Raw genomic sequence first — 25,593 nt, 5'->3', positions numbered from 1 at the left:
CTCTACTCTCAGACATACATCATAGTCATTAGTGTCACAGAAAAATACAGACCTAAAACTTCTGTATTTAAGGTCTATTGTGTCCAACTACAGGTATCCCTTGTTTTATAAAATGGATGATATTCAAAACCAGTTGTACATTTCCCACTCAGAAATTCAATATTTATTCACAGCATTTTTAGCATTTAGTGTGCTCTAAACTTTTTAAATGTTTGTCCAACACAAAGCAGACAAATATATGCTTACATATTTATTTTTGTCTCAAAGCAGATATCTTGGCTAGAAAACCAAATTTCATCAATACTGTATGTATCTCCATAGAATAGTACACCATATACTTTGATCAAAATAATGTATAAGTTCAATTGTAACAAGGGATACCAGTATTACAGAAGGACCACAGGAATATGTGTTAGTGATTACTACTAAATAACACAAAACTACAAGCAAACTCAACATCTAAGTGTAAATTCTATCGTTTTGGAAACACAAATTTTCAGCAAGCAAGTATAAAAGCACACACACACATACTTCCCAAAATAACTGCAGAGAACTAGGATGAATCTCTCCATTAATCACAATATCAAAACAAAAATTAACATTTCATTTCTAGTTGCACCTGAATCAACAAAACATAAAATTCTGATTTTGGAATGCAGTAATGGAGCCCATCCAAATAAGCTGGATTACTCTATGTCTTTGCCCAGAGCTTCATACTAGCATACTTCCTTATCATAAATATGCAAAACACAGGCAGACCCTTACCAAATAGAGAATTCAGGGATCACAAACTGGAAATAGAAACTGGGAGACAAGGCCCACTGGTAGCCCAAGAGACTTGGTAATCAAAGAGAGGAGAAATCAAAAGAAAGAATTCCTAGTCCACTGTACAGAATACAAAGAGGCGCAAGAAAGATGCTTCTCAAGCTCTAAGCAGTAAGATTTTAAACTAGAAAGCAAAGAAGAAAAACTCATTACAATGTCAGATAAATGCAGGGTTGAGGAGTGAAGCGGCGCAAGAAGAGTAGCAAAAAGCCTCATGCTCTGAGGCAACCTGTCACCAGACATGGAGAGAAAATGACATAAAGACACAATCTGTAAGGTCAGCCAAGGTTTAAAGAATAAAATGACAATTATTATAGGAAAAACTATGTTTTAAATTAATCAAAACTAGGCTGAAATACTTTTTAAATAAACTATTCTGTAAGACAAGCTGGAACATGAAGCTCAAGGAATTACCTGATTCATGTCAACTTGAAACACAGTATTCATTACCATCTATAAACCTGACAATTTACTTCTGCTCCTTGATTGGAAAGCTACAGAGCAGAGTTGTCCCTACCCAGGAAAAACAAAAAGTGCTATTTAATGATAATTCAGTCCAGGTCAAAGAAATAAGAAAATGACAAAAGGCTTCTTCAGGCTTGAGGGAGGAGTCTTCTACCAAGTGATTTCAAGATTTTCTCTTTATCCTTTCTTTATCCATCATGTAATATTTTAAGATTGTATCTTCAGGAGTATATCAAGCAACATCCACCAGTTATGAAGACAAACATGGGACTATCTTCCCGAAGTTTGGTTCATTCTTCATCATTGATACAGCACACACTTATAAAACACAGAAAGCCAAGCTTGTATTGTTCAAAGTTGGATGTCACAAGTTAAACGAAGCAAAGAGACTTAAACTGAATAAAGATATTAATGAGTACTTTTTTATCAAGACAGAATACACAAAACAGCTTTAGGCGTATTTTTTCAAATTGTCTTCTCAGTCGCAGTCCCTATTAAATGTACACGGTTTCTCAGAAATAAATCCTTTATATTAATACCCGTCTGTTATAGTAGAGGGGATGTGACAACTTAGAATTTTTCTTCTACATCAGTATCCTACAATGACTGGCACAAAGACAGCACAATAGGAATGCTCATTACAGTGTAATTTATATAGCAAAAAAAAACTGGAAGGCTTTCATTCCCAAACATTAACCAATGGAATATATTTTGTAACATTTAAGTGACATTGCAGAAGACTATTTAACGACCTAGAAATATTTTCTGAATGTTAAGTGAAAGAGATAGATTTAAAAAAAGCAATATATAGAATATGATCATACTTCTTTACAAGTACGGACATATACACACAGGAAAAATACGAGAAGGATATTTACCAATATGTTCATAGTGTTTATATATGGGAAGTGGAATTATAATTATTTCAATTCATTCTTTTTTGTTCATATGATTTTTATACAATAAACATGATTGTTACTTTTAATATATGTATAAATATGTGGCTGAGTGTGCATGTTATTAAAAAGTATTTTTTAATATTATTATTGTCATTATTATGACCAAAGACATGGCCCAGGACTTGTAATGAAACAAAACAAAACCCTGCAGACATATCCGATAATAGATGGTTATTCACAAAATGATTTTATTAAGTCCTCTGCTTTCCAAAGCTGCTCCATTTCTGAAATGGACATGAGCTGTGGTATTTACTTTAACAGAGTGTCATGCACACTAATTTTTATCTATGTATAGGTAGTAAGGTTCAAATAAATGTTTGATGAAGTTATGAAAACTGTATTTAAAAATTAACATGTAGCCTGGGTGCAATTATTCTTCTCAATGCACTCTTCAAAAGTAGCTCTTTCAGATAGTCAAGTACTTACAAGTAATACTGCTTACTATAAAATTATTGACAGACACATTAGATATTCAAGATTTTAATATGAACAGCCTCAGAAGGTATCAACACTGTAAGCAAATTCAAAGACCTTACAATAAAGAATATGCATTTTTCCAGCATTTGACAAATTTTGATACCTACTGCCTCAGAATTTAGCAGTGATTTAAGTGAATATATAAAGGCCTCAAAATTAAAGCAAAATAAACTTTGTCCAAAGACCATTATCAAAGCATTATTAAGATGCATAAAAAGTATAAATGATGAAATAAAAAAAAAAATTCCTGACCCACCCTAAACACTCTGTCTCTGAAATTCCTTTAAAATAAATAAAATAAAAATGAGGAGGAAAACCCAACTGCACTGTTGTTAAAGTAAAAATAAATAGAAGTTTCTTTATACTGGGTCATACGAGAGCCAGGGTCCTGATTTTATAAGAACAACACAGTAACATCAACCCACTAATTCAGCAACTGAGAAAATCTTGGGGGGTGAGATCAAAGATCAGGCCATAGATGGCCAAGTTTAAAAACAAATATTAAAACTTGTTATACTATATTTCTATGTCTATTGTTTTCACATGTATTAACTTTACGTACACTATAAAATGCTTTGTATGTCAAGATGTTTAAAACCCTTTTATAAACAAGCACTATTACTTGCTAATCATTCTTTATGTGTTTAAATAGCCTAACATGCACATTTCTTAAAATAGCTTGTGGAAAAAAAATGACTATTTCAAACATACCTGGTAACATTACAGTACCATCTTGCTCCAGTGTTTCAGGGCTTATCCTTATGGCTGTCATGCTGTGGTTATTCACATCTCTATATAATAAATAACCCTGATAACAGCAAAAAATTTTCCTGTTAAAATATTTTTTATTACTAATTCGGCAGAAACAGCAGCCATACAGTTCCATACTACAGGTTTCTGAAGTACAATAATACATCAATATTGATGTCTAAAAGATGTAAAAAGGTTAAAAATATAAGAACATTCCTCTCAGAGGAAAAGTCATACATTATTGAGAATTGATTTAACATATTCCCAGAAACATAATTAGGTATACTGAACAGGACAGCAATAGGTACAAACATTTTGTTCAAAATGACCTTATCACTTGCCAAGTCAATAATGTAAATGAGCACTGTTAATTTAACAAATAATTTAAGAAAAATAAGTATTGAGTTTGCTATTTGAAAATGAATAGCATATGGTTTTAGGTGGTATGATATGCCATTGGTATATTTTCCGCGGCATTATTTCTTAGATAAGACACAGTAGAGTAGCAAATAAGAATTTGATGAGATATTTTAAACTAGGTTAAACTTTTAAGAGACAATTACTGAGAAACTAATTTGTTATTTAAAATTTAATTTCAGGCTGGGTATGGTGGCTCAAGCCCGTAATCCCAAGACTTTGGGAGGCTGAGGCAGGTGTATCACCTGAGGATAGGCATTCGAGACCAGCCTGGCCAACATGGTGAAACCCAGTCTCTACTAAAATTACAAAAGTTAGCTGGGCGTGGCAGTGGGCACCTGTAATCCCAGCTACTTGGGAGGCTGAGGCAGGAGAATCGCCTGAACCTGGGAAGCGGAGGTTGCAGTGAGCCAAGATTGCGCCATTGCACTCCAGCATTGGTGACAAGAGCAAAACTACATCCCCCCCGACCCCCAAAAAACACAAAGTTTTAATTTCAAAATCTCCCCAATAGTTGATACAGTAGAATTATTCTTAATGTAACAATAACAATTTACATAGTTTTCAAAATGCTTTCAAATATCTTTAATCATTTGATGCTGACAACAAATCTTATGAACTCAGCAAGGCAGGCATGCAGGGAAATCTTTATTCCCTATCCTTATACAATAGAACTTGGGCTTCACTGCTCAGCTGGGTATTGTATAGAAAAAAATATTTCTAGCCCCTCTTGTCTATCCTTAATTTGCTTTTCTCCATAAGAGGAGTAGTAATGTATCCATCTGGCTGCTGACCTCGTAAAAGGCTGACACTCATCTGGCTATGATGGTCAGGAGACAAGATCACAGCATTAAGAAAGACACACCGGCCCAGGGTTTTTCTCTCTTGTGAGTCTCTGCATATTCTCCATGCAGGTAGCTGTCTACTGAGGAGGCCAAACACTGTTTTCTAGAAAGTACTGAATCTAGACTAAAATGAAAGAATTTGTGGTAAGAAACCCTAATTTGGCCTCAGGTCATGTACACATTTTCAATTTAAACGTGCTAATGAGGCTGGGCAGGGTGGCTCAGGCCAATAATCCCAGCACTCTGGGAGGCCCAGGCGTGTGGATCACTTGAGGTCAGGGGTTCGAGACCAGCCTGGTCAACACAGTGAAACCCTGTCTCTACTAAAAATACAAAAAATTAGCTAGGTGTGGTGGCACGGGCCTGTAGTCCCAGCTTCTCAGGAGGCTGAGGCACAATCACTTGAACCCAGGAGGCAAAGGTTGCAGTGAGCCGAGATTGTGCCACTTGAACCCAGGAGACAGAAGGTGCAGTGAGCTGAGATTGTGCCACTGCACTCTAGCCTTGGTGACAGAACAAGAGTCTGTCTCAATTAAAAAAAATGTGCTAATTATAAAGGTCGTCTTCAATTCTTCTAGAGGCTCATTTAAACAAGAACTCCAAAGAAGGTATGTTTATCCCCTCTTAAAGCTAAATAACAGAGGACCCAAGTAAGTTAACTGAGTTGTCCAGTCTTACAGCTAGTAAGAAGCAGGGCCAGAACTAAAATGGAACCTCCTGTGAGTTCTGAGTCAGTGTAGTTTACACTACACTATACAATTGTATGGCCTTACTAGTAAAAATATATCATTTCGGTTGAAATACAAGTGATATTATTGATTAAACAAGGACAAATCACATTTTTAAAAGATAAGAAAATTTTGGTTAATTGTAGATATTTTCTTACCTGAGCATACCCTAACCAAGACTTTTTTTCTTTTCTGTTTCTGATGCGGGATGTGGAATTGTATATATGGCCCTGAAAAATAACAAAAGTTAGTCTATCAATGGTTTCATAATTAATAATCAATGAAAAATAAGCAAATGGGTGAATATTTAATGCATGCATTTCAGTTATGGTTTTCAAATAAATATTACATCCAAATTAGATCGTATTCTAGAAATGAAACTAGAAATACACAGAACAAAATTCATTACGGTTATAACTCTGTATAATTAAAGAACTGTAAAGAATCACTTTACCCTAACTGTTCCACTGTATCCAGAGCCTATTTTATATAATCCATCCTTGCATAACAGATAAAGAAAAAATCCATCATTCTGAAGTAGACATTGATCATCTTCATCAACAGATATTTCTTTTAATGGCCACTTGTGCATTAAAGCTGCTTTCTTAATGCCATTACTAAACCAGTCTTGAATTTGAATTTTTCCCACCAAAACTGCTTGTACACTTCTCTGTAGTGAATTTAGAATTGTTGGCACCTGGTCAAAAGAGAAGAAAAAAATGAAAAAACATGTTTAAATGTTACAAACACAAGACAAAGATACTTTGGTAATAGATCATCATTTATAAGACAATAAATTGTTCAGAATGATATTTCGCATGCTAGCAAAAAGTAGCAACTAAAAGTTCATCTAAAAGATGCACATTTCAAGCAAGGCAGGCTTCCTTACTCTTGGGATTCCACGTCTTCACCAATTCTGTAAAATCTTAGCCATTATTTCAAGTACTCTATCTCCACAAATCTATTATTGGCTTGTGGAACTCAGATTGTATTACATTAGATTTTCTCATTCTTGATCCATGTTTTTATTTTATCTTCCACATTTCTCTCCTTGTCTCTCTTCTGCACTCTAGATAATTTCTTGCTCTTTATCTTTCAGTTCACCATCTCCATCTTCAATCATATTATACAATAGCTAACCCATTATAAGTTTCTAATTGAAATTATTTTTCATTTCTAAGAATTCAATTTGTTTCTTTTCCTAATGTCTGACTACTTTTTATATTCTCACTTGTTAATCACACTTTTGATATTTTCTTTTATTCCTTTAACCATACTTTATATATTCATACACATACACATTCTATAGCAGATAATTTCAATATCTAAGGATGTGGTAGGATTGATTATACCATAGTTGTTTCTGCTAATTCTCAATAATGGTGCCCTTTTTATTAATTTGTTTCTGAGCTCAAATGCAATAATGTTTTATCTGCAGAAAGCCTTTGAAGTCGAGAGTTCAACCCTCAAGAACTATTTCAGTCTCCTTCAACATCGTACCTTGCAGTATACCATGTCTACCCTGCTTTCAACTCTCTGTTAAGTGCTCTGGAATAGACAAGTAATATGCATTTGGGTGCCAAAACAAATTTGAGATGTGAAGAGTTATACACATTGATATGGTTTGGTTGTATTCTCACTCAAATCTCATCTTGAATTCCCACATGTTGTGGAAGGGGCCTAGTGGGAGGTAACTAAATCACATGGGCAAGTCTTTCCTGTGCTGTTCTTGTGATAGTGAATAAGTCTCATGAGATCTGATGGGTTTATAAAGAGGAATTCCCCTGAAAAAGCTATCTTTGCCTGCTGCCATCCATGTAAGACGTGACTTGCTCCTCCTTGCCTTCCTCCATGATCGTGAGGCTTCCCCAGTCACGTGGAACTGTAAATCCATTAAACCTCTTTTTTTTTTTTTTGTAAATTGCACAGTCTTGGGTCTGTCTCTATCAGCAGCATGAAAATGGACTAATACACACATTCTCAAGGAAAGCTTTTCTCCCTCTACCAACAGTCAAGCCAGGAGAGTTTTGTGAAATGAAGTTGGTATATAAAAGGACAAATCATGAAGAGCATCACAAGCCATGTTAAAGTAATGGGCTTTAATATGGTGTTTCAGCTACAGTCAAGGATGTAGTGATGTGACAGGTATGTGGAGAACCACAGCTATTGATTCAGAGGATCAAGTAGTTTTGTGTAGTCTGGTTGTTGAATATAACATTGGAGACAGATAAGCCCTTGAGTCCTATCTCTGTTATTTGCTAGCTCTCTATGCCGTAGCTAGCTATACTATTTGCCAGCTCTCTATGCTGTAGCTATACAAAACTTCTTTCAGCTTTCAAATATTCTACTCTTACTCTCACCTCAATGCGTTAGCATGTGGATATCTAGAACATACTCTCTCTACATCACCAACACCAACAATTTCTCCTGGCTAATTTCAACTCATTGTTTAGATCTAACCTCATATCCTCTGGGACACTTTCCATGAACATAGTTCATATAGCCCTGCTATGCACTCTAATGGCAGTCCTAAGTCTCTACACAAAAACAAATCACATCAAAATTCATAAACTCATATGTTGGTAGCCACTATGCTATTAAAATCTGTTATATGGTATCAGAATACTTGTGCTATTTTATTACAATTTTTAAAATATTTGTATATTTTAAAGATATATTTAAACGTTTGCCAAACTCTGAAAGCATGCCTACAGAACACAGCTTGAAAACCACTGTACTAGAGCAACTTCAAAATAATTAGGGACTATAAAAAGGGACAAAAGGATTCCAAGCAAGGAAGAAGGAAAGGAAAGAGCAGAAAGCTAGAGTAAGGGAATGGCTCATGTTTGACAAGGAGAGTTCAAGATCACTGAATAAGACAGAAAATGAACAATATCCTCCTTTTGTTATCTTTGGTCTGCTAATAACAGGATTCAGGTACCCCTTCCTTCTGCTCTGGAGTTGCCCAAGGGGCCAGAGAAGAGTAGACAGTCAGGTCTTGAAATCATAACTTCTTTCTCAATTTGCAGAGCCTTCCCAAATAATTATGTCAATTTTGTCTATAAGAAGGATTATTTTTCCCACCACTAAAATGGTGAAGAGCTTATTTGTTCCACAACCGAACACTAAAAGCCTAAAACGTTACATACATAGCTGAAGCAACTCAGAAACAAATCAATTCATAAAAAATCATAATCAACCAATCAAAACTATGTCAGATTGATATCGTATCTTTTTCTTTCAATACAGAAAAGATATTTAAGACTATGAAGGATTTCCATGCTAAAAAATTCAGGGAAAGATGGTAAGAGGGGAGAACGCAGAGAGCAAGACAACAGCAAGGAAAGAGAAGGCGAAGGTGTTAACGCAACGACCAGCTTAAAGATTTAAGGGGTCTGGACAAAATTCATTTTATTATATTTAAAGTTTTAGAGTTAAACAAACATATCACTTAACCGAAATACTGTATATTATTTATACATCAATCTTGGACAGATCAAGCTACTATAATGAGCGAGAAAAAGCAGAATTCCTACTGACAGAAATTGAGATGAAACTGCAACTTGGCATCTTATAAATTTCTAAGCAGATATAAATATGAAAAACCTGAATAGTTTGGCAAGCATGGCTTCCATTGTTGGTGAGGATAGCAGAGATGGCCTGAAGTGTTCTTCCTGTTTCTCCCCAAGAAGCCACCAGACTAAAGAGGCAAGCGCAGGAAAGTGCTGTTAAGGACTGTCCTGTGCTGTCATTCATCCCAGTACTTCGAACAGTGATTTCCAAAAGAAGCTGGAAGAGAGACTCTGTGGATAAAATAGAATGCAATTATATTCATCCAACATACAGAACATTACATGCGTATATTTATTTATTTTAACTTTGTCTCATTATAAACAAAATTTAAGGCATCCAGAACAATTACTCTGCATTAGTTTCTCTCTAGTTACTCTTTTTCCCAAAAGTTAAATTATTTATGGAACAAGGGCCTTAAGGAACATTCAGTTCAACTCCTTATTTTTCTAAGTAAAAAAAAGGAAATCTAAGGCCATTTAAAACAAGCTTGCTTAGAGGCATTCACATATTCAAGAAACGCATCTTATCAAGTAATAGACTACTTATCATACTCTTTTAGATTAGGAGGCTTCTTAAAATGTTAAGTGCCCAGGAAATTATGTATATATTTTCAAAATAATAGAAACACAAAACATATGCCATAATGTGCTTTAATATAAAACTGGCTATGTTATTAACATAACAGCAATTCACACTTAAAGAGAGAGGATGTAATTCATTTATACCCTAGAAAAACCTCCAAGTCAACAGGACAGATATTCTCCTCTTTTAACAACGAAATTGAGACATGGGCTGGTTAAAAATTTTTTCCTAAATCATAAAGTCAGTTAGTAGCAAAGATGAAACACATACACACACACACACACACACACACACACACACACACACACACACGTTTTACAAGCAGCAGATGTCTCCATACAAAATTCCCTGAACACCTACATCCAAGATTCAATCAACAGACATCTGGGTTGTAGAGAAATCTCCTTCCAGAAAAAGGAGGTTTAAAAATCCTTAAAGACTAAATAACCAGATGGAGAGAGAAAAAGAAAGACAAAAAAACTGAGAAATATGAAGAGGGAAAGGAAAGGGAGAGAGGAAGGGGAGCAAGAAAATGAGGAGTAATGTACTGCAATTCTCTAAAAACTCAAATGCCACTTGTGGGTTACCTGGTAATTCACAGAAACCTAGGTGCCCCTACTAATCCCTCATCTTCCACAGCGAATCCCAAATTAAGTCCTGTTTATTTTACTTCCTAATTGATAACTCCACTTTTCTCTATCTCATCACCATCTTTCCAATCCATGCTATCATCATCTCTTTGACTAAAAAGTGTTAAGAAATTATCTTTTACCATTCACTTTTGCCGCAATAGCCTGGGAGAATTTCAAACCAAAAATCAAATCGTCTATTAAAAATCCTTTCACTCCTTTGTTAATTCCTTCCTCCCTTCTGTCTTCCTCTTCCTTTTCTTTCTCCCTCCCTCTCTTCACTTGTCTGTACATCCTATAGTTTCACCTTTTCCATCTATCCTTTCCTCTACCTTTTCCTCCAGCTAGCCTACCTTCCCTCAATCCTTTCATCCATCCCTGTTTGTCCATATTTCCATCTGCCCATCCTTCCTCCAATTATTACCCTTCAGAGACTACATCTGTCAATTATTCAGCAAATATTTACTGAACTCCCCCACATTAGCAACAATTCTACATTGGGGTATTGGCAAACATGACAAATAATGTCTCTACCCTTTCAAAAAGGTTAGATTCCAGTGAAAGAAAAGAGTCAATAATTTAAACAAATAATAAGGCTATTTTAAAAAGAATATTCTTACTGTAACAAAATAGAGAATGACTTTCCATTCCTCCTAGTCCAATAAGCAAATTCTTTAACTTGGCCTGTAATATTGCTCTTCTTTTCCTGCATTCTCCCTTCTGTCTCAGAGCCTTACTGTATGCTGTTCTTTCTGCCTGGAACATTTATAATATAATTCACTCCCTCCTATTCACCCTCTAAATCTCAAATGCTATTCACGTAGCCTATTAAAGACTCTCAGAAGGAGCCGGGTACAGCAGTGTGTGCCTATAGTCACAGCTACTTGGGAGGCAGAGAACGGAGGATCACTTGAGTCCAGGGTTTGAGTCTACCCTGGGCAATGTAGTGAGACCCTGTCCCTAATATAAATAAATAAAAATTTTTTAAGTTCAAAAATAAATCTTGGCCAGGCACAGTGGCTCATGCTTGTAATTCCAGCACTTTGGGAGGCCAAGGGGGGTAGATCACCTGAGATCAGCCTAGCCAACACAGTGAAACCGTGTCTCTACTAAAAATACAAAAATTAGCCGGGTGTGGTGGCATGCATCTGTAGTCCTGGCTACTCAGGAGGCTGAGGCAGGAGAATTGCTTGAACTCGGGAGGTGGAGGTTGCAGTGAGCCAAGATCCCACCACTGCATTCCAGCCTGGGCAACAGAGTGAGACTCTCTCAAAAAACAAAAAAGGATTCTCAGAACTCCTTCTATTTTCCTCCATACAATTTATCCACATTTGTAATAATACACGTATCCAACTGTCTGATGCTAAGTTCCATAATAACGGCAATGGAATCACACATTCTTAGTAGATAACAAAGGTGGCGCTATTACATTTCAGTGAATGCTTGAGAATATAACACTCTAATTGAACAGAGGGATGGGTATAAGGAAATAAATTATTTAATAGATGATTTAAAATAAAAAAATATTTGCAGAAAGAAGCTTGGTGTATACTAATCATCCAAACATTCCACAGAAAGGCTTATACAAAAATACACATATTTTCATGAATAACATGAAAACAAGCAAATGGGAAAAAAAGGATAACCAATGAGACTGTGATATTACCATCAAATAAAGGAGGAGAGGCAAGTTTCAACAGAAATTTAGTATAAAAGAACCAAACTAGTGCTTTTATCTTTAGGCTTATTTAACAAAATAAAAAATATAAAGTGATAATAAATCCCTTACATAGAAAAGTAAGTCAAAACAGTGATGAGATCAGAAGTAAACACTGAAAGGATGGAAGACAGACCAAAGGCAGTAGAGCAGAATTTGAAACTTTTTATAAGAAAATAAAAACGAACAGATTAATAAGGTGAAAGGTTTTTGGGTTTTGTGGGTTTTTTAGTTGTTGTTGTTGTTGTTGTTGTTGTTGTTGTTGTTGTTTGGTAGAGAGGAGGTCTCACTGTGTCACCCAGGCTAGAGTGCAGTGCAGTGGTATGATCACAGCCCACTGTAGCCTCAGACTCTTGGGCTCAAACAACCCTCCCAACTTAGCCTCCTGAATAGCACTGGTTGCCATGCCCATTTTTCTTTTGTTTTCAGAGACAGGGGTCTTACTAAGTTGCCTAGACTAGTCCCAAACTCCCATCCTTAGGCAATCCTCCTGCCTCAGCCTCCCAAAGTGTTGAAATAACAGGCACAGGCCACCACACCCAGACAATAACGTGAAAGTTTTGATAGAAGATAATAAGGCTAAAGCACACATTATATTTCAAAGCTAGTATTAAGAACAAGTTCTAGTTTTAAAAGAATAAAGGAAAGTATATGTACAGAATGGATAGAAAGGAAATGGATACAGCTGACATGAGAATGGTAGAAGACTTAGGAGGAAAGAAGTAACATGTTCAAAGTAGGAAATATGACATACAAGTCTCAGTGGATATTTTAACACTCCAATTATTTGCTAACTGACAAACCAAAACATGTTACAAAGTTTCTGATTCCATAGACCTGGGCGGGGCCCAAGAAAACCCAGCAAAATATTGTTACAAAAATAAATCAAATCTTCAGTAAAGTGCTATCAAGCCAAGCAGCACTCCACAATATTAACAAGATCACTGGTGCTATCCTAACAATGTGCTTGCTTCTCAACATGACAGCTTTTATTTGGTAATAGCTTTGAATAAGTGTGTATGTGAGCAGGGTGGTTTTAAAAATCCTCAGCTTGTTTTAAAGACCAGGATCCGCCTTCTCATTAAAACAAACAAAAGTCAAACTCAAAAACTAAATTTCCATATGCAACCAAAAAAAGAAAAATCTGATAAGCAGTTAGGTTTATGCAATTTGGTTCTCACAGGTGGGTCCTACAAAATCTAAATAGCCAAGTAGAAAAAAAGGATTAAGCCTTAGTCTAAACCAGCAGTGTAGTCTCCAAACCAGCATCTGCATCACCAAGAAACTTATTCCAAATACAAACTTCTGGGCCCCACCCCAAGTCTATGGAATCAGAAACTCCAGAGCGAAGGCCCAGATAACTCTGATACATGCTAACGCTTGAGAACCCCAGCTGTAGTACTTCTGAGAATTTTCCTATAATACTAGAAGAATCTAGAAAACTTTAGACACTTTAAAGGCCTATGCTTAGCATCAGAGAAAAAAAGCAATTAACCAGTTAAAACTTTTGCTTCCATCTATATTTCTATTCCTTAATACCTTTTAAGTAAAAGCTCCTTTTATTTAAAGGATTACATGTTGAGCCTAGGTCACTGATATGAAAGGCAAGAATCCAGACAAGCAGAACACACTTTAAAGAAAAGCAAACAACCTTCTTTACTTAATGAAAGTTGCTAAGTCAGAAGCTTAATCCATAACACAAATAAATTTTTATTTATGATGAATACAAAAGAAATGTCCCCTCAATTTGGAAACAAATTATACTGTTTCAGCTTTGTGGCATTTATTTCCTTTTCCCTATTTTTTAAAACTATTGAGAGTAACAAGTTAGAGAAAGTGAATGTTTGTTATTTTGGCCAACACAGTGACTTTAAGGTTTGAGGATTATTTCGGGATTCCAGGGATTTATGTTTTATTTGCCCCCCTACATCACAATTATCAAGAAACATGTGTGCATGAACTTCAGTAGAACATAGGAAAAAATACTTTAAAACTTATACCCCTGGTGTTTCAGTACCACAATTAAATAAAGACTGCATTATAGGCAGTGTGTGCTTCATAAAAGAAGCTCCTCACTTTTTAAAAACTGTAAACTGACATTTTATACTTGTATAAATTTATAGGGTATAAAGTGATTTATGACTCATGAATAAAATGTGGACTAATTAACATCCATCACCTCAAGTACTAAACATTTTCTGTGGTAAGAACTTTAGAAATAGTGTCAACGCTTTTGAAGTATACAATGCTCTATTATTAATTATATTCACTTTCAAATGCTTCACTCAGTGAGCCATGGCTCTTACCTAGGACCTCAGGTGGCTCAGACTGAAGGCCTTCTGGCTGCTGGCCCTGCAGCACGTTGAGCAGGGCTTGGAGACTCCTGAGACACAGGGATGGATGAGAAAACCGTGTCTCCTTGATCAATTCAAAAACTTCACAAAGGCCAACCTCAATAATCTATTTAAAAGGAAAAAATATGTATACTTTATGACATGTAAGCTAATAACACTTTCTAGGCAGTTTAGTTGGTACAAGTTACTTCCACAGCAAATGATAAACTGTTGCAACATTTAAAAAGCAAAAACAAAAAGCAATATGTTTAAAAAATAAAATCCAGTGTATTTAACATGAAGATTTAGAAAACCATCTGGTTACATGGAAGGCTGAAAAACAGTTGTACTGCTTAAAAAGTAGTTTAGTATAATGGGGCCATAATAAAATATCATGAAAATGGCTTTTAACAGTGAACTAGAGACTAGATTGCATTCACTAAGAAGAAAAAACTGTATTAATTTGTAAAGTTCATCTGGTTGTATTCAAGGAAAACTCAGTACTCTTTTTGTTAAAAGTCATGTTAATTGTTACCTATAACCAGAAATAAAGTCAACATAGCACATATAGTAAAAAGATTTTATAAGGAACTTTTCATCTTAGCCTTTTCTATAACGGTATAATCACTATATTATTATTTATAGGTGGTGTCCCTTCTTTTTGTAGATGATCAAAAAAGAATTTAAAACTGCTTAGCTAAAAATATCACTGGTACTTCTCCTTTATTAACCTTAACATTCCTCATGAAGTGCAAGAAAAATCAGACTCAATATCCAGCAAGAGATAAATCTGTTACTAAAGATTGAGAGAGCAAATTGTAATGAATGAGTTTAAGGATATACCTTCACAAGACTGATAAAACAAAAAACAAATTCCACTTCTCAGGCAATGTCAACATTTTGAGAACCAAATTTATAAGATTTCTTCAGGAAGTATTAAGTAAATTGTTTGGAGAAGTAACAAAAAATTCAAATAAGACTAAGTAGAAACTCCTGAAAGCATTAATTCTATTGAATGCAACAGCAGAAGAGTATTCTCTCTGCTATTTTTGTACTAGTTCATATATTGTATAAATACCTCCTAAGCACTCATACTGTGCAAACTCACTTTAGGAAATATGAAGGTATACTAGACTCTGTCTCCTAAGAGTTTATAATCTAATAGGGTAAGTTAGTCATGTATATAATTCATATCCTGTCCAGACCTCTGTTACAGCATTTATTACATTACACTGTAACTATTTTTGTTTTCATTTTCACGTGTAGAAACTAGGTCTTTCTATGTTGCCCAGTCTGTTCTCGAACTCCTGGGCTCAAGCAACCCTCCTGTCTTGGCCCCCCCAAAGTTAAAAAAAAAAAACAAAAACTATACTGTGGCCTTCCAATAGTCAAGGAACATGTCTTAAATGGCTTAATATAACTCCCATGCCTGGCCAACTGCCTAGCATATGGTAGGCACACATTTAATATTCGTTTAATTATTCACTAAGTTGTGTGCTAAAAACCACTGTGTCTTAGAAATACAGTCTCCAGACAAAAGGCAAATCAGCTGAAGGTAAGTCAATGGTAGTTCTGATTAACATCTGCAAGTTTTCTGGAAACTATAGATAGAGCTGAGAAGTTTATTTGACTTCTAGTTATCTGCTAGAAGAACTGTCTTTAGAGAAGTTATCTAAAATCCTAAGACTTGATTATAGCTAATATTACAGAAAAGTTTGCATAGAGTTTCAACTGATTAAACATATTAAGTGATGAAACTTTTTCATTTGATATAGTTTCTTTTCCTGGAATGGACTAGAAAATAGAAACATGCTGTCCAAGATTTCCATCTGCTTATGTACTTACAGGAAAAAGAAATCTGAAGTCAAAGATCTCCAGAGTACAAAATGTGGGGCTCTACTGTCAAGCCAATGGAAAACTACTGTATTCTGTCATTCTTTCAGATTGCTTACTCTACTACCAACCATGACTTTTCATAATTCCAAGAGGATTCTTTACAGATGACATTTTTGGTTAGGGCTCATTTATTATAGATAAAGTTTCCTACAGTGACAAAGGAATTATTGGACCTTGCCAGAAACAGTAAGGTTACTTAATGAACAGGTTCTTGATATGTCTCTCTGGGAAGTTTAAGGTGTAATAACATGTGCATGGCAATAAGCAACTCGGGTAGGCTGCTTGGAAACACAGCTAGCTGGTTTTGGTGGGACAGACCCATAAAACTTTCGTCACAATGATCATGATACAGGACTCCTCATCTGTCTAGGTTAAACACTGTGGGAGTCTCACTAATAATCCTTATCTTGGTTCACTGCAGACTTTCATTGTTTAACACGTTGGAAAACATTCATTTTCAGAATAGTAGTATATATTCAACATGCAACAAAAATCAACCTCAAGTTCTGCAACTATTAAAGAATTTTTATTATTTAGCTATGGATTATTGCACAGAGGTACCAAACATGTTCTTAAATAAGTCCTTTTCTGCTGTTTGGCTGAGTACGGAATATTTTACCAAAATTTGAACTTTGAAAATAGACTTTAAAATAGTTTGAAGTCTTACAGTCAATGAAAACATATATTTCTCCCTTTTTCAGTATCCGGAAGGAAGAGTACAAAGAGAAAAAATACAGTCCTGCCAATATAGTATTATTTCATTTGTGTGTAAAAAACAAATTTTAATGTGTACATAGGAAAAAATGACAAAAGAAATAAAAATTTTTATATTGGGGTATACTTTGGTTAATGGGATTTCAAATATTACTTCTGATTTTTATTTCCTCTTTAGAAAAATGTTCTGATTTTTCAAATTGTCTACAATGAATATGAGCTGCTTTCATAATTAGCAAAATAAATTAATAAATATGACATTTAAGTAAAATAATGATTATAACAATAAAAGAACACAAGAAGTTTCAATACTTTCTACAATGAACTATATCTACCCAACACGTGGTTTTGCACCTCTCTTCAGAAAATAGGTTTTTGTGAATTTACTGAATTTTACCTTTACTGCTGCTCTCAAACAATTAAATTTTGAAGGTTATCTATTATATCTGAAAGATAAAGGAACACAGTGCCCAAATAATTACCTGATACAGCCAGTCTAATATGCTAGAAAAGTGAGATAAAAATATATTTGTCCAAAGAAAAATGATATACATAATAAGACTTTTAAGGTTTTATTTTGCTCTTTTCAAATCACATATTTCCAAGTGTGACTTTATTATTTCATGAATAAGTGTGATCATAAAAGTTTAGTTACATCACATTTGGATTTAATAATAATTAACACTTTACCCTTGAAAATTCTATCTTGTTCACTTAAAAAGTCCTAAAATCACTTCCAATATGTTTATATTTGGAAAAGCTCAAAAGGAAATCAAAATTATATTTACATATTACCATAGTTAAAGTATACTGTCTTTTTAAACTGTTTGTATAAAGCAAATATTTGGTACAGAGATAATAACTACAAATAATAAAAAATTTAAAAATCTAGAGACAGAGAAAAAGGGAGGGGTAAGAGGCAGCAGAAGACGGGGAGGAGGAGGAGGGTAAGGCCGAGAATTCTGCTTCTCAGAAAGTATGAATGTGGGGCAGGGTGTGGTGGTTCACGCCTGTAATCTCAGCAGTTTGGGAGGCCAAGGTGGGCAGATCACCTGAAGTTAGGAGTTGCATACCAGACTGACTAATATGGCAAAAACCCATCTCTACTAAAAATACAAAATTAGCCAGGCATGGTGCCACATGCCTGTAATCCCAGCCACTTGAGAGGCTGAGGCAGGAGAATCACTTGAACCCAGGAGGCGGAGGTTGCAGTGAGCCAAGATCATGCCATTGTACTCCAGCCTGGGCAAGAAGAGTGAACAAAACACCAACTCAGGGGAAAAAAAGAAAGTACAAGTGTGAAGTTTCTAATTTTCTAAATTCCTAACCTCTAACATACAAATTTATCTACGACTACTACCATCTACTTCCCTTCTCTTCATACCCAGAGGAAGAGAACTTTTCAAAACTTTTCAACTTTTCAAAGCTGTTTTTTCAAACAATGTTCTTGATTCCACACCCCGCTGTCTCATAGAAATGTGTTTCAACTTGTGCCTACATAGTGATAATTCCCAAATCTGTATTTCTAGCTGGCATCTTTCTTTTGAATTTTGAACTTCAGCCCTACATAGTACACACTGGACACTTCACATTTACCTCAAAATCAGCATGTGCAGAACTAAACTTGATAATCATACTCATCCAGTTTTCCCTCTTTCAGAAATGGCCTCACCATGCAAAACTTTTAAAAATATCTTTAGATTCTGTCTTCTTTCTCAGCCTTTATAGCCAATTTATTACCAATTCCTGTCAATTCTGCTTAACATTTCTTATATTCAAAACACTGTCACTACCATAATTCCAACCCTCATTCACACTCTCTAGACAACTGCAACAGCTGTCTAAATTGTTCCTCTGTCTCCAAACTCACTCACCATCCTTTAGTTATGGATATGCCTTACTAACACTAGAGTTACTTTTAAGATTACTTCAGTTGGTGAGGCATATCCATAACTAACTGGATATAACTAACACTGGAGTAACTTTGTAAGGTTACTCCAATTAGTAAGGCATACCCATAACTAACTGGAGTAACCTTACAAAGTTACTCCAGGTTTAATAAGGCATACCCGTAACTAAAGGGTGCCAAGTCTGATGTAATCATGCAAGTCTGATGATATTCTTTTGGCTTAAAATTTTTAATATTTCCTAATCACAAGATAATATCTGAATCAATTACACAGCACATAAGGCCTTTCATGATTTAGCTTCCTGCTCCCTCTCTCTCTCGCTCTATCTCAGCCAGTGTTGAGTCCTTTCTTCAATGTGTTCCCACTATATCTAGCACTCCCATCAATCCTTAAGGCACTAGAGAATAATTATTGACCTGCTTCTTATCCCCACAAGACAATGCTTTCTTGAGGGCAGGAATTAAATCTCATTCTTCTGCTCTCAGGACCTAATTCAATGCTGCCTACAAATTCAAAAAGAATATACTGAATTAAGAAATAAATGATCCTATGTAAGTCTAAATCTTTTAGTAATATGGCATGACTGGCTTCAAATGGGTTCAGATGGGAAGTATGAATTCTAAGTGTTATTATTTAAAAATTATGCTCCAGGCTGTAATCCCAGTACTTTAGGAGGCTGAGGTGGACAGACTGCTTGATCTTAGGAGTTCAAGATCAGTCTGGGCAACATGGCAAAACCCCATCTCTACTAAAAATACAAAACGTAGCCTGGGGTATTGGCAAACGCCTGCAGTCCCAGCCACTCGGGAGGTTGAGATGGGAGGATTGCTTGAGCCAAGGAGGCAAAAGTTGTAGTGAGCTGAGATCACACCACTGCACTCCAGCCTCGGTGACACAGCCAGACCCCATCTCAAAATCAAAATCAAAATAATACAAATTATGTAGCTATAAAATCTGTAAAGTTTTAGAGGATCTAGATTTTAGTGACAGTTTGAGCTGGGTAAAAAACTTAATATAGAATCATTCAGGAAATAGAAAGCTCCTTTAAATATATCAATGGTTACTGACCCACAAAACACAAAAACAAAAGCAAAAGCAAAAAAAAAAAAGGTGACAAACAAGGTCTATATAACAGTCAAACTCAATTACTAATAACTGAATTTTAAAGCTCAAGAATGGGAAAAATAAAACTGTATTTCAACAACAGATAAAAACTGTTTTAATCATGTAAAAAAAAAAAAAAGAGTAAGAGAGGCAAAAACCTCAGGGGAGAAGAAAAGGGATAACCAAATGCTTAGGAGGAGCAACAGAGGAATAAAGAAAAGGATTAAACTAGGACAAAAGACAGCAGCATGTGAGGCTGAGGCACAGAGATGGTCAAAAGGAAAAGAAAAATGCCAACATTTCCCACTTGCCTTCAAATCATTACCTCAAACCTTAAAAGACTAATTTCATCCTCACTGTCAATCCTTCATGTCATGGAAATGACTGCCAAAAAATATCACTCAAAAGTTTTACTCCCCACCCATAGTATCTGCTTGCCTCTGCACAGAGGCATCTCATCACTTCTTCCTCTCTCCATCTCTCATTCATCAGGTGATTGCACTGATTCTCTAGAAGTCATTTGCTTGCATAATTTTTTAAATAAACTGAAGAGTTTCTTGACAAGTAACTCAAATTCATTTACACCTACACATTTTCTTGTCTGCACCTAACCTGACACTTATAACTATATATATAATTTACTGAGTACTTTTTTCTGCCAGGTACTGTTCTCTCAAGCACTCAACATCCATTAATTCATTTAAATTGTCACTACAACCCTATGAGGTAGATGCAACCCCAATTTATAGATGACAAAATTGAGGCATGGGTATGTCAAATAACTTCCAGTGTCACATAGCTAGTGATTTTACTAGTCTTTGAGCCCCAGCAGTTTGGCTCCATAACTCATGTTAACCCTGTTTGCAGAGAGGTCAGTACTTGGCGGGAAATTCAGTATTAATCACTTGGGCTGTCTGATCTTCTTTTAATTTTCTTTGAAAGATCCCTGATTGACTCTGTTAATTATGCAGCAAAAGGTCATCTTAAGAATGCCTACTCATTTTTCCTAATGTTTTAAAACAGTCTAAGAATCCATTGTTCTTGTTTATGCAATTTAATTTGAACTACAGTTTACTATTTAAAATCTGCATACCTATGTAAAAAATTTATCCAGGCTTGTTTTCTCTCACAATACTGAACTTAAATAGCACAATTACTATAATACAGTGTGACTCACCCATACATAGAATTGGTATTCTAACTAAAAAGTAAATTATACAAGTCCTGCAGCCTTACACACTAACTTAATTATGTTTTTAATCTCAATATCTCCTAGTTAAGCATAAGAAATTACAATTAGAGACTATAAGTTCTACCTAGAGGGGCTCCCATAGAAAAGATAAACATGTTTGTTTTAAAGAAAGAAGCTATTAGAGAAGGTGCAGTTAGGACACTGCAGATAAAGGAAATAAGAAAAAGAAAAGGGAGCCACTCTAAAACAGGAGGAAAAAGGACATCTGAAGATGGCTGATCAAGAAGCTGAGTAAGTTCACAAAACCTTATTATTACTCTATGAAATATGAAGCAAGCCATCTGCTGAGAATAAGGTGAGAAGAACCTGACAATATGATTAAGGATAGTGGTGCACCTAGGAATACCCACCACAAAATGTGCAAGAGAACTCAGACCAAGTTCCATTTATGCTGCTATTTCCAAGTCACAAAAAATATTTATGCAATCCCTTGTGCATATGTGTAGTTATCAAGGCATAATTTTAAGGTATCAGCTTAGTAAAAAGGCAATAGCACATAAATCATGTATAATTTAAAAATCATTTTGAGTATGTCTCTGTTTAGAAAAAGCAGTATGTAGAAGTCATATAAAAGCACCATTTAAAAATGTCTATTATTTTCACCTATTTTTTTTGTTATAAATATTAACTATGTCTACTATATAGGAAAAAATACAGAAAACAACCTTCTAGTCTTAAATACACCAATACTTACACAGAACAGAGTACACTGAGAATAGTTCTACAACACACATTTCTGGTTTTTTGTTTTGTTTTGTTTTTCGGAGACAGTCTCTCTCTGTTGCCCAGGCTGCAGTGCAATGGCATGCTCTTGGTTCACTGCAACCTCCACCTTCAGGGTTCAAGCAACTCTCCTGCCTCACCATCTGAGTAGCTGGGACTACAGGTGCCTGCCACCATGCCTGGATAATTTTTGAATTTTTAGTAGAGATGAGCTTTTAACATGTTGGTCAGGCTGGTCTCAAACTTCTGACCTGAGGTGATCCACCCACCTCAGCCTCCCAAAGTGCTGGGATTACAGGTGTGAGCCACCACGCCTGGCCTACAATACACATTTCTATTATAGAAATACCAACTAGCATATATGCTTCTGGTAAATCAGGGAGTAATATCAAAATAATACAGAAGTTAAGTTGGTTTGTATGTGATTTTTTTTTTCCTAATTAAGGGAAGTCACAATATCAAGAGTACAATTCTAAGCTTAGGCAAAAAAGGACAAGGCTTTCAGCCCAGCTACTGCACAGCTATGAGTCTTTGCACTTCTATTTCAAGAAAAATAAAAATGTATACCTGCATCCCAAGCATGGAGTACCTCCTAGCTTTCCAGGGCTCTTGGCTTTCTCTTGTGCCCAGCTTATTCTCAGCCCACTGGCTCAGAGCTCTCCTTCCATCGGCCATGGCTCAATGCCTCTACTTACCAGCATTTCTACCCTACTGCTTTTGTACATTTTTAACTGCCTCTGTAACAGACTCCAACGCAATGATCTCCCTTCCTAGGCTTTCCAGTGAATTATCAATTACCGGCTTTGTTAGCCCCTCGTTATAAAGTTGTACAATTTTCCTTTACTGCTCCAAATCTACTTTTGCCCATAAGCTGTGTTATTCTTAGTGCACAATTTTACATAAAGCAAGATACTTTAGCAATGCATACATATGTATTGTAGCCAAAATACCTGCAGGTTATACATCTAAATATTAATAGAACTCAGTGGTTTACCTTTGGAAGTTTGATAGGGGGCTCTTTGGATTCCTCTTCTTCATCACTATCTGATTCTCCACTCTGCACAGAGTTCTTAGATGCAGCTGCCAATGATATTTCCTTTTTCTGCCATTCCAGAACGCAATGACGTACATTACAGTAAATATTGAAAGCAGAAGGATTGCTATGTAGTTTGATATCTGGTATGATTACTGTATTCTCCAAGTTTTCAGACTGAAATACAAAATAGAATATTTCAATTGCACACTCTTTTCCATTATCAATTCCCATTTTAAATAAAAGTAAAGATCAGACAGGCTAACTGACTTGCAGAAGACACATGAAGTAAAAAACAGAGACAGTCTAACTCTATGGACTCAACTTCTAGTCCCCTTTTTTATACCTTGTTATTTTTTGAGTAACGCATCAATAACCAACCAATCTGACAAGGGCTGAAAAAGGATAGGTAAAAATCTTAGAAATATTCCTATATCTCCATGACAGGAATAGGGCCAACAAAGCTTAACTGCTAGAGTTCTGTATCAAAGGAAATTCATTTGATGTCCTCCTAAGGGACGTCATATATACTGCAGAGTCTCAATGAACTACTACAAATGTTAGATTGCATTTTGAATGCTTTTAAAAGTAGATATAGAAGTTTATACAGAAATTAGAACCCCCCCAAAAAATAAAACTCATTAATTTTCATCAACTCATTTCATTCTCATTCAAATAACTGTAATGCCAAGTAAATTGTAGACTATGGACATATGCTTCCCTAAGCTCTCTCTCACCTATCAGTATTGATAAAGGCTAAGAATCATATGCTTGGTAATTTTTTAAGACGAAACAATTTCTCTTTTATGCCCAATATTTTATTCATCAGACAGCAACTACAATTTCAAGATCAATATTTACATTATAAAGAGCTGTTTTAAGACATTTTACAAATTCAAGTTCCAATAATTAGATCATGTCCAGGAAGTATCTAAGATAAACAAAATGATACCTCAAATACTAAAAACACTTGGTCCCAAAATTCAACTCCTCTTCCATAAAGAATTGGAAAAAACAAAACAAAACAAAATACTCTTGTTAAATAGAAATATATTAAAGCTAAATGGGCATGATATATACTTATGAGTACATGCGTAAGAGATATTATAAATATCTTTTATCCAAATATTCAGAAATATTACAAATATTACCAATTCAAATCCAACAATATATAAAAAAGTAATACATTATGAACAACTGAGGTTTAAGCCAAGGACAATGTTAGTATAACACTGGAAAAGCAATCACCGTAAAAAAAAAATTTAGAAATTTAAGAGAAAAAATATAAGATACTGCAAACAAACACAGAAAAATCATTTGACAAAAATATTGTATCAACTCATGATAGAAAAAAAAAAGTCTAAGTTAGGAATAGAAGGGAATTTCCTCAACTTGATAAAGGGTACCTATAAAATAACTGTTGCTAATTTGGTAATAGATTGAATACTTTCCCGCTAAGATTGTGATCCAGGCAAATTAGGTCTACTCTCAGCAACTCGGCAACAACATACTGGATATCCTTTCCAGTGCAATAAGCCAAGGAAAAAAGGCAAGAAGTATTTTCTAGAAAAGAAATATTTTTACTTGTAAAAAAAAAAAAATGTACAGAATCTTAATGAATCTGCAAAAAAGCCTGCAGAAATAGTATGCAGATTTAACAAAATCACAGGATATAAGATTATTATATACAAATGAGTAGTATATCCACATACTAGGAATGAACAATTGAAAAATGTAATTTTAAAAATAACCACATTAAAGTCACAGGCTGGGAGAAAATATTTGCAAACCACATATCCAACAAACGTTGAATATTCAGAATATATAAATAATTCTCAAAAGTGAACAGTAAAAACAAACAAGGAATCCAATTAGCAAATGGGCAAAAGATAGGAATAAACACATCTGTGAAGATACACAAACGGCAAATGAGCACATGAAAAGAATTTCACTTTTACACTGTTGGTGGGAGTGTAAATTAGTTCAACCATTGTTCGAGACAGTGTGGTGATTCCTCAAGGACCTGGAAAGAGAAATTCCATTTGATCCAGCAATCCCATTACTGGGTATATATCCAAAGGATTATAAATCATTCTATTATAAAGACACATGCACCCATATGTTCATTGCAGCACTGTTTACAATAGCAAAGACCTGGGACCAACCCAAATGCCCATCGATGATAGACCAGACAAGGAAAATGTGGCACATATACACCATGGAATATTAAGCAGCCATAAAAAATAATGAGTTTGTGGCCTTTGTAGGGACATGGATGAATCTGGAAACCATCATTCTCAGCAAACTGACACATGAACAGAAAATCAAACACCGCATGTTCTCACTCATAGGTAGGTGTTGAACAATGAGAACTCATGGACACAGGGAGGGGAGCATCACACATTGAGGTCTCCTGTGGGGAACTAGGGGAGGGACAGTGTCGGGTAGGGAGGTTGGGGAGGGATAGCATAGGGAGAAATGCCAGATACAGGTGGCGGGGGAAAGGAGGTAGCAAGCCATGTTGCCATGTGTGTGCCTATGCAGCAATCCTGCATGATTTGCACATGTACCCCCAGAATCTAAAGTACAATAATTTTTAAAAACCCATAAAATAAATGGAATGAAATTGCAAAATAGTTGAATGGGAGTAAAACCAAATCA

The 25,593-nt window shown here is 35.3% G+C and overlaps 1 protein-coding gene across 18 annotated transcripts in view; it reads right to left on the bottom strand.

The window, feature by feature from the left end:
• MYCBP2 (MYC binding protein 2) overlaps window positions 1-25,593 on the bottom strand; it is a 275,403-nt gene that overhangs the window by 214,558 nt on the left and 35,252 nt on the right. For 17 of the 18 annotated variants that reach the window (XM_017498820.2, XM_037727973.1, XM_017498830.2 and 14 more), the window contains exons 3-8: window positions 22,894-23,109; window positions 14,274-14,427; window positions 9,073-9,269; window positions 5,921-6,163; window positions 5,625-5,696; window positions 3,438-3,534 (exon numbers count right to left, since the gene is read on the bottom strand). In XM_017498820.2, coding sequence (XP_017354309.1) covers window positions 3,438-3,534; window positions 5,625-5,696; window positions 5,921-6,163; window positions 9,073-9,269; window positions 14,274-14,427; window positions 22,894-23,109 — 979 coding nt within the window. Of the gene's footprint in view, window positions 1-3,437; window positions 3,535-5,624; window positions 5,697-5,920; window positions 6,164-9,072; window positions 9,270-14,273; window positions 14,428-22,893; window positions 23,110-25,593 lie in introns of those variants that run through there. The other variant, XM_037727982.1, reaches the window with a different exon arrangement.

The sequence above is a fragment of the Cebus imitator genome, unplaced genomic scaffold (genome assembly GCF_001604975.1).
Source record: "Cebus imitator isolate Cc_AM_T3 unplaced genomic scaffold, Cebus_imitator-1.0 Scaffold252, whole genome shotgun sequence".
In the NCBI taxonomy this organism is placed as follows: domain Eukaryota; kingdom Metazoa; phylum Chordata; class Mammalia; order Primates; family Cebidae; genus Cebus; species Cebus imitator.
Note: the sequence above shows the minus strand (reverse complement) of the source record. Positions and strands in the feature narration are given on the sequence as shown.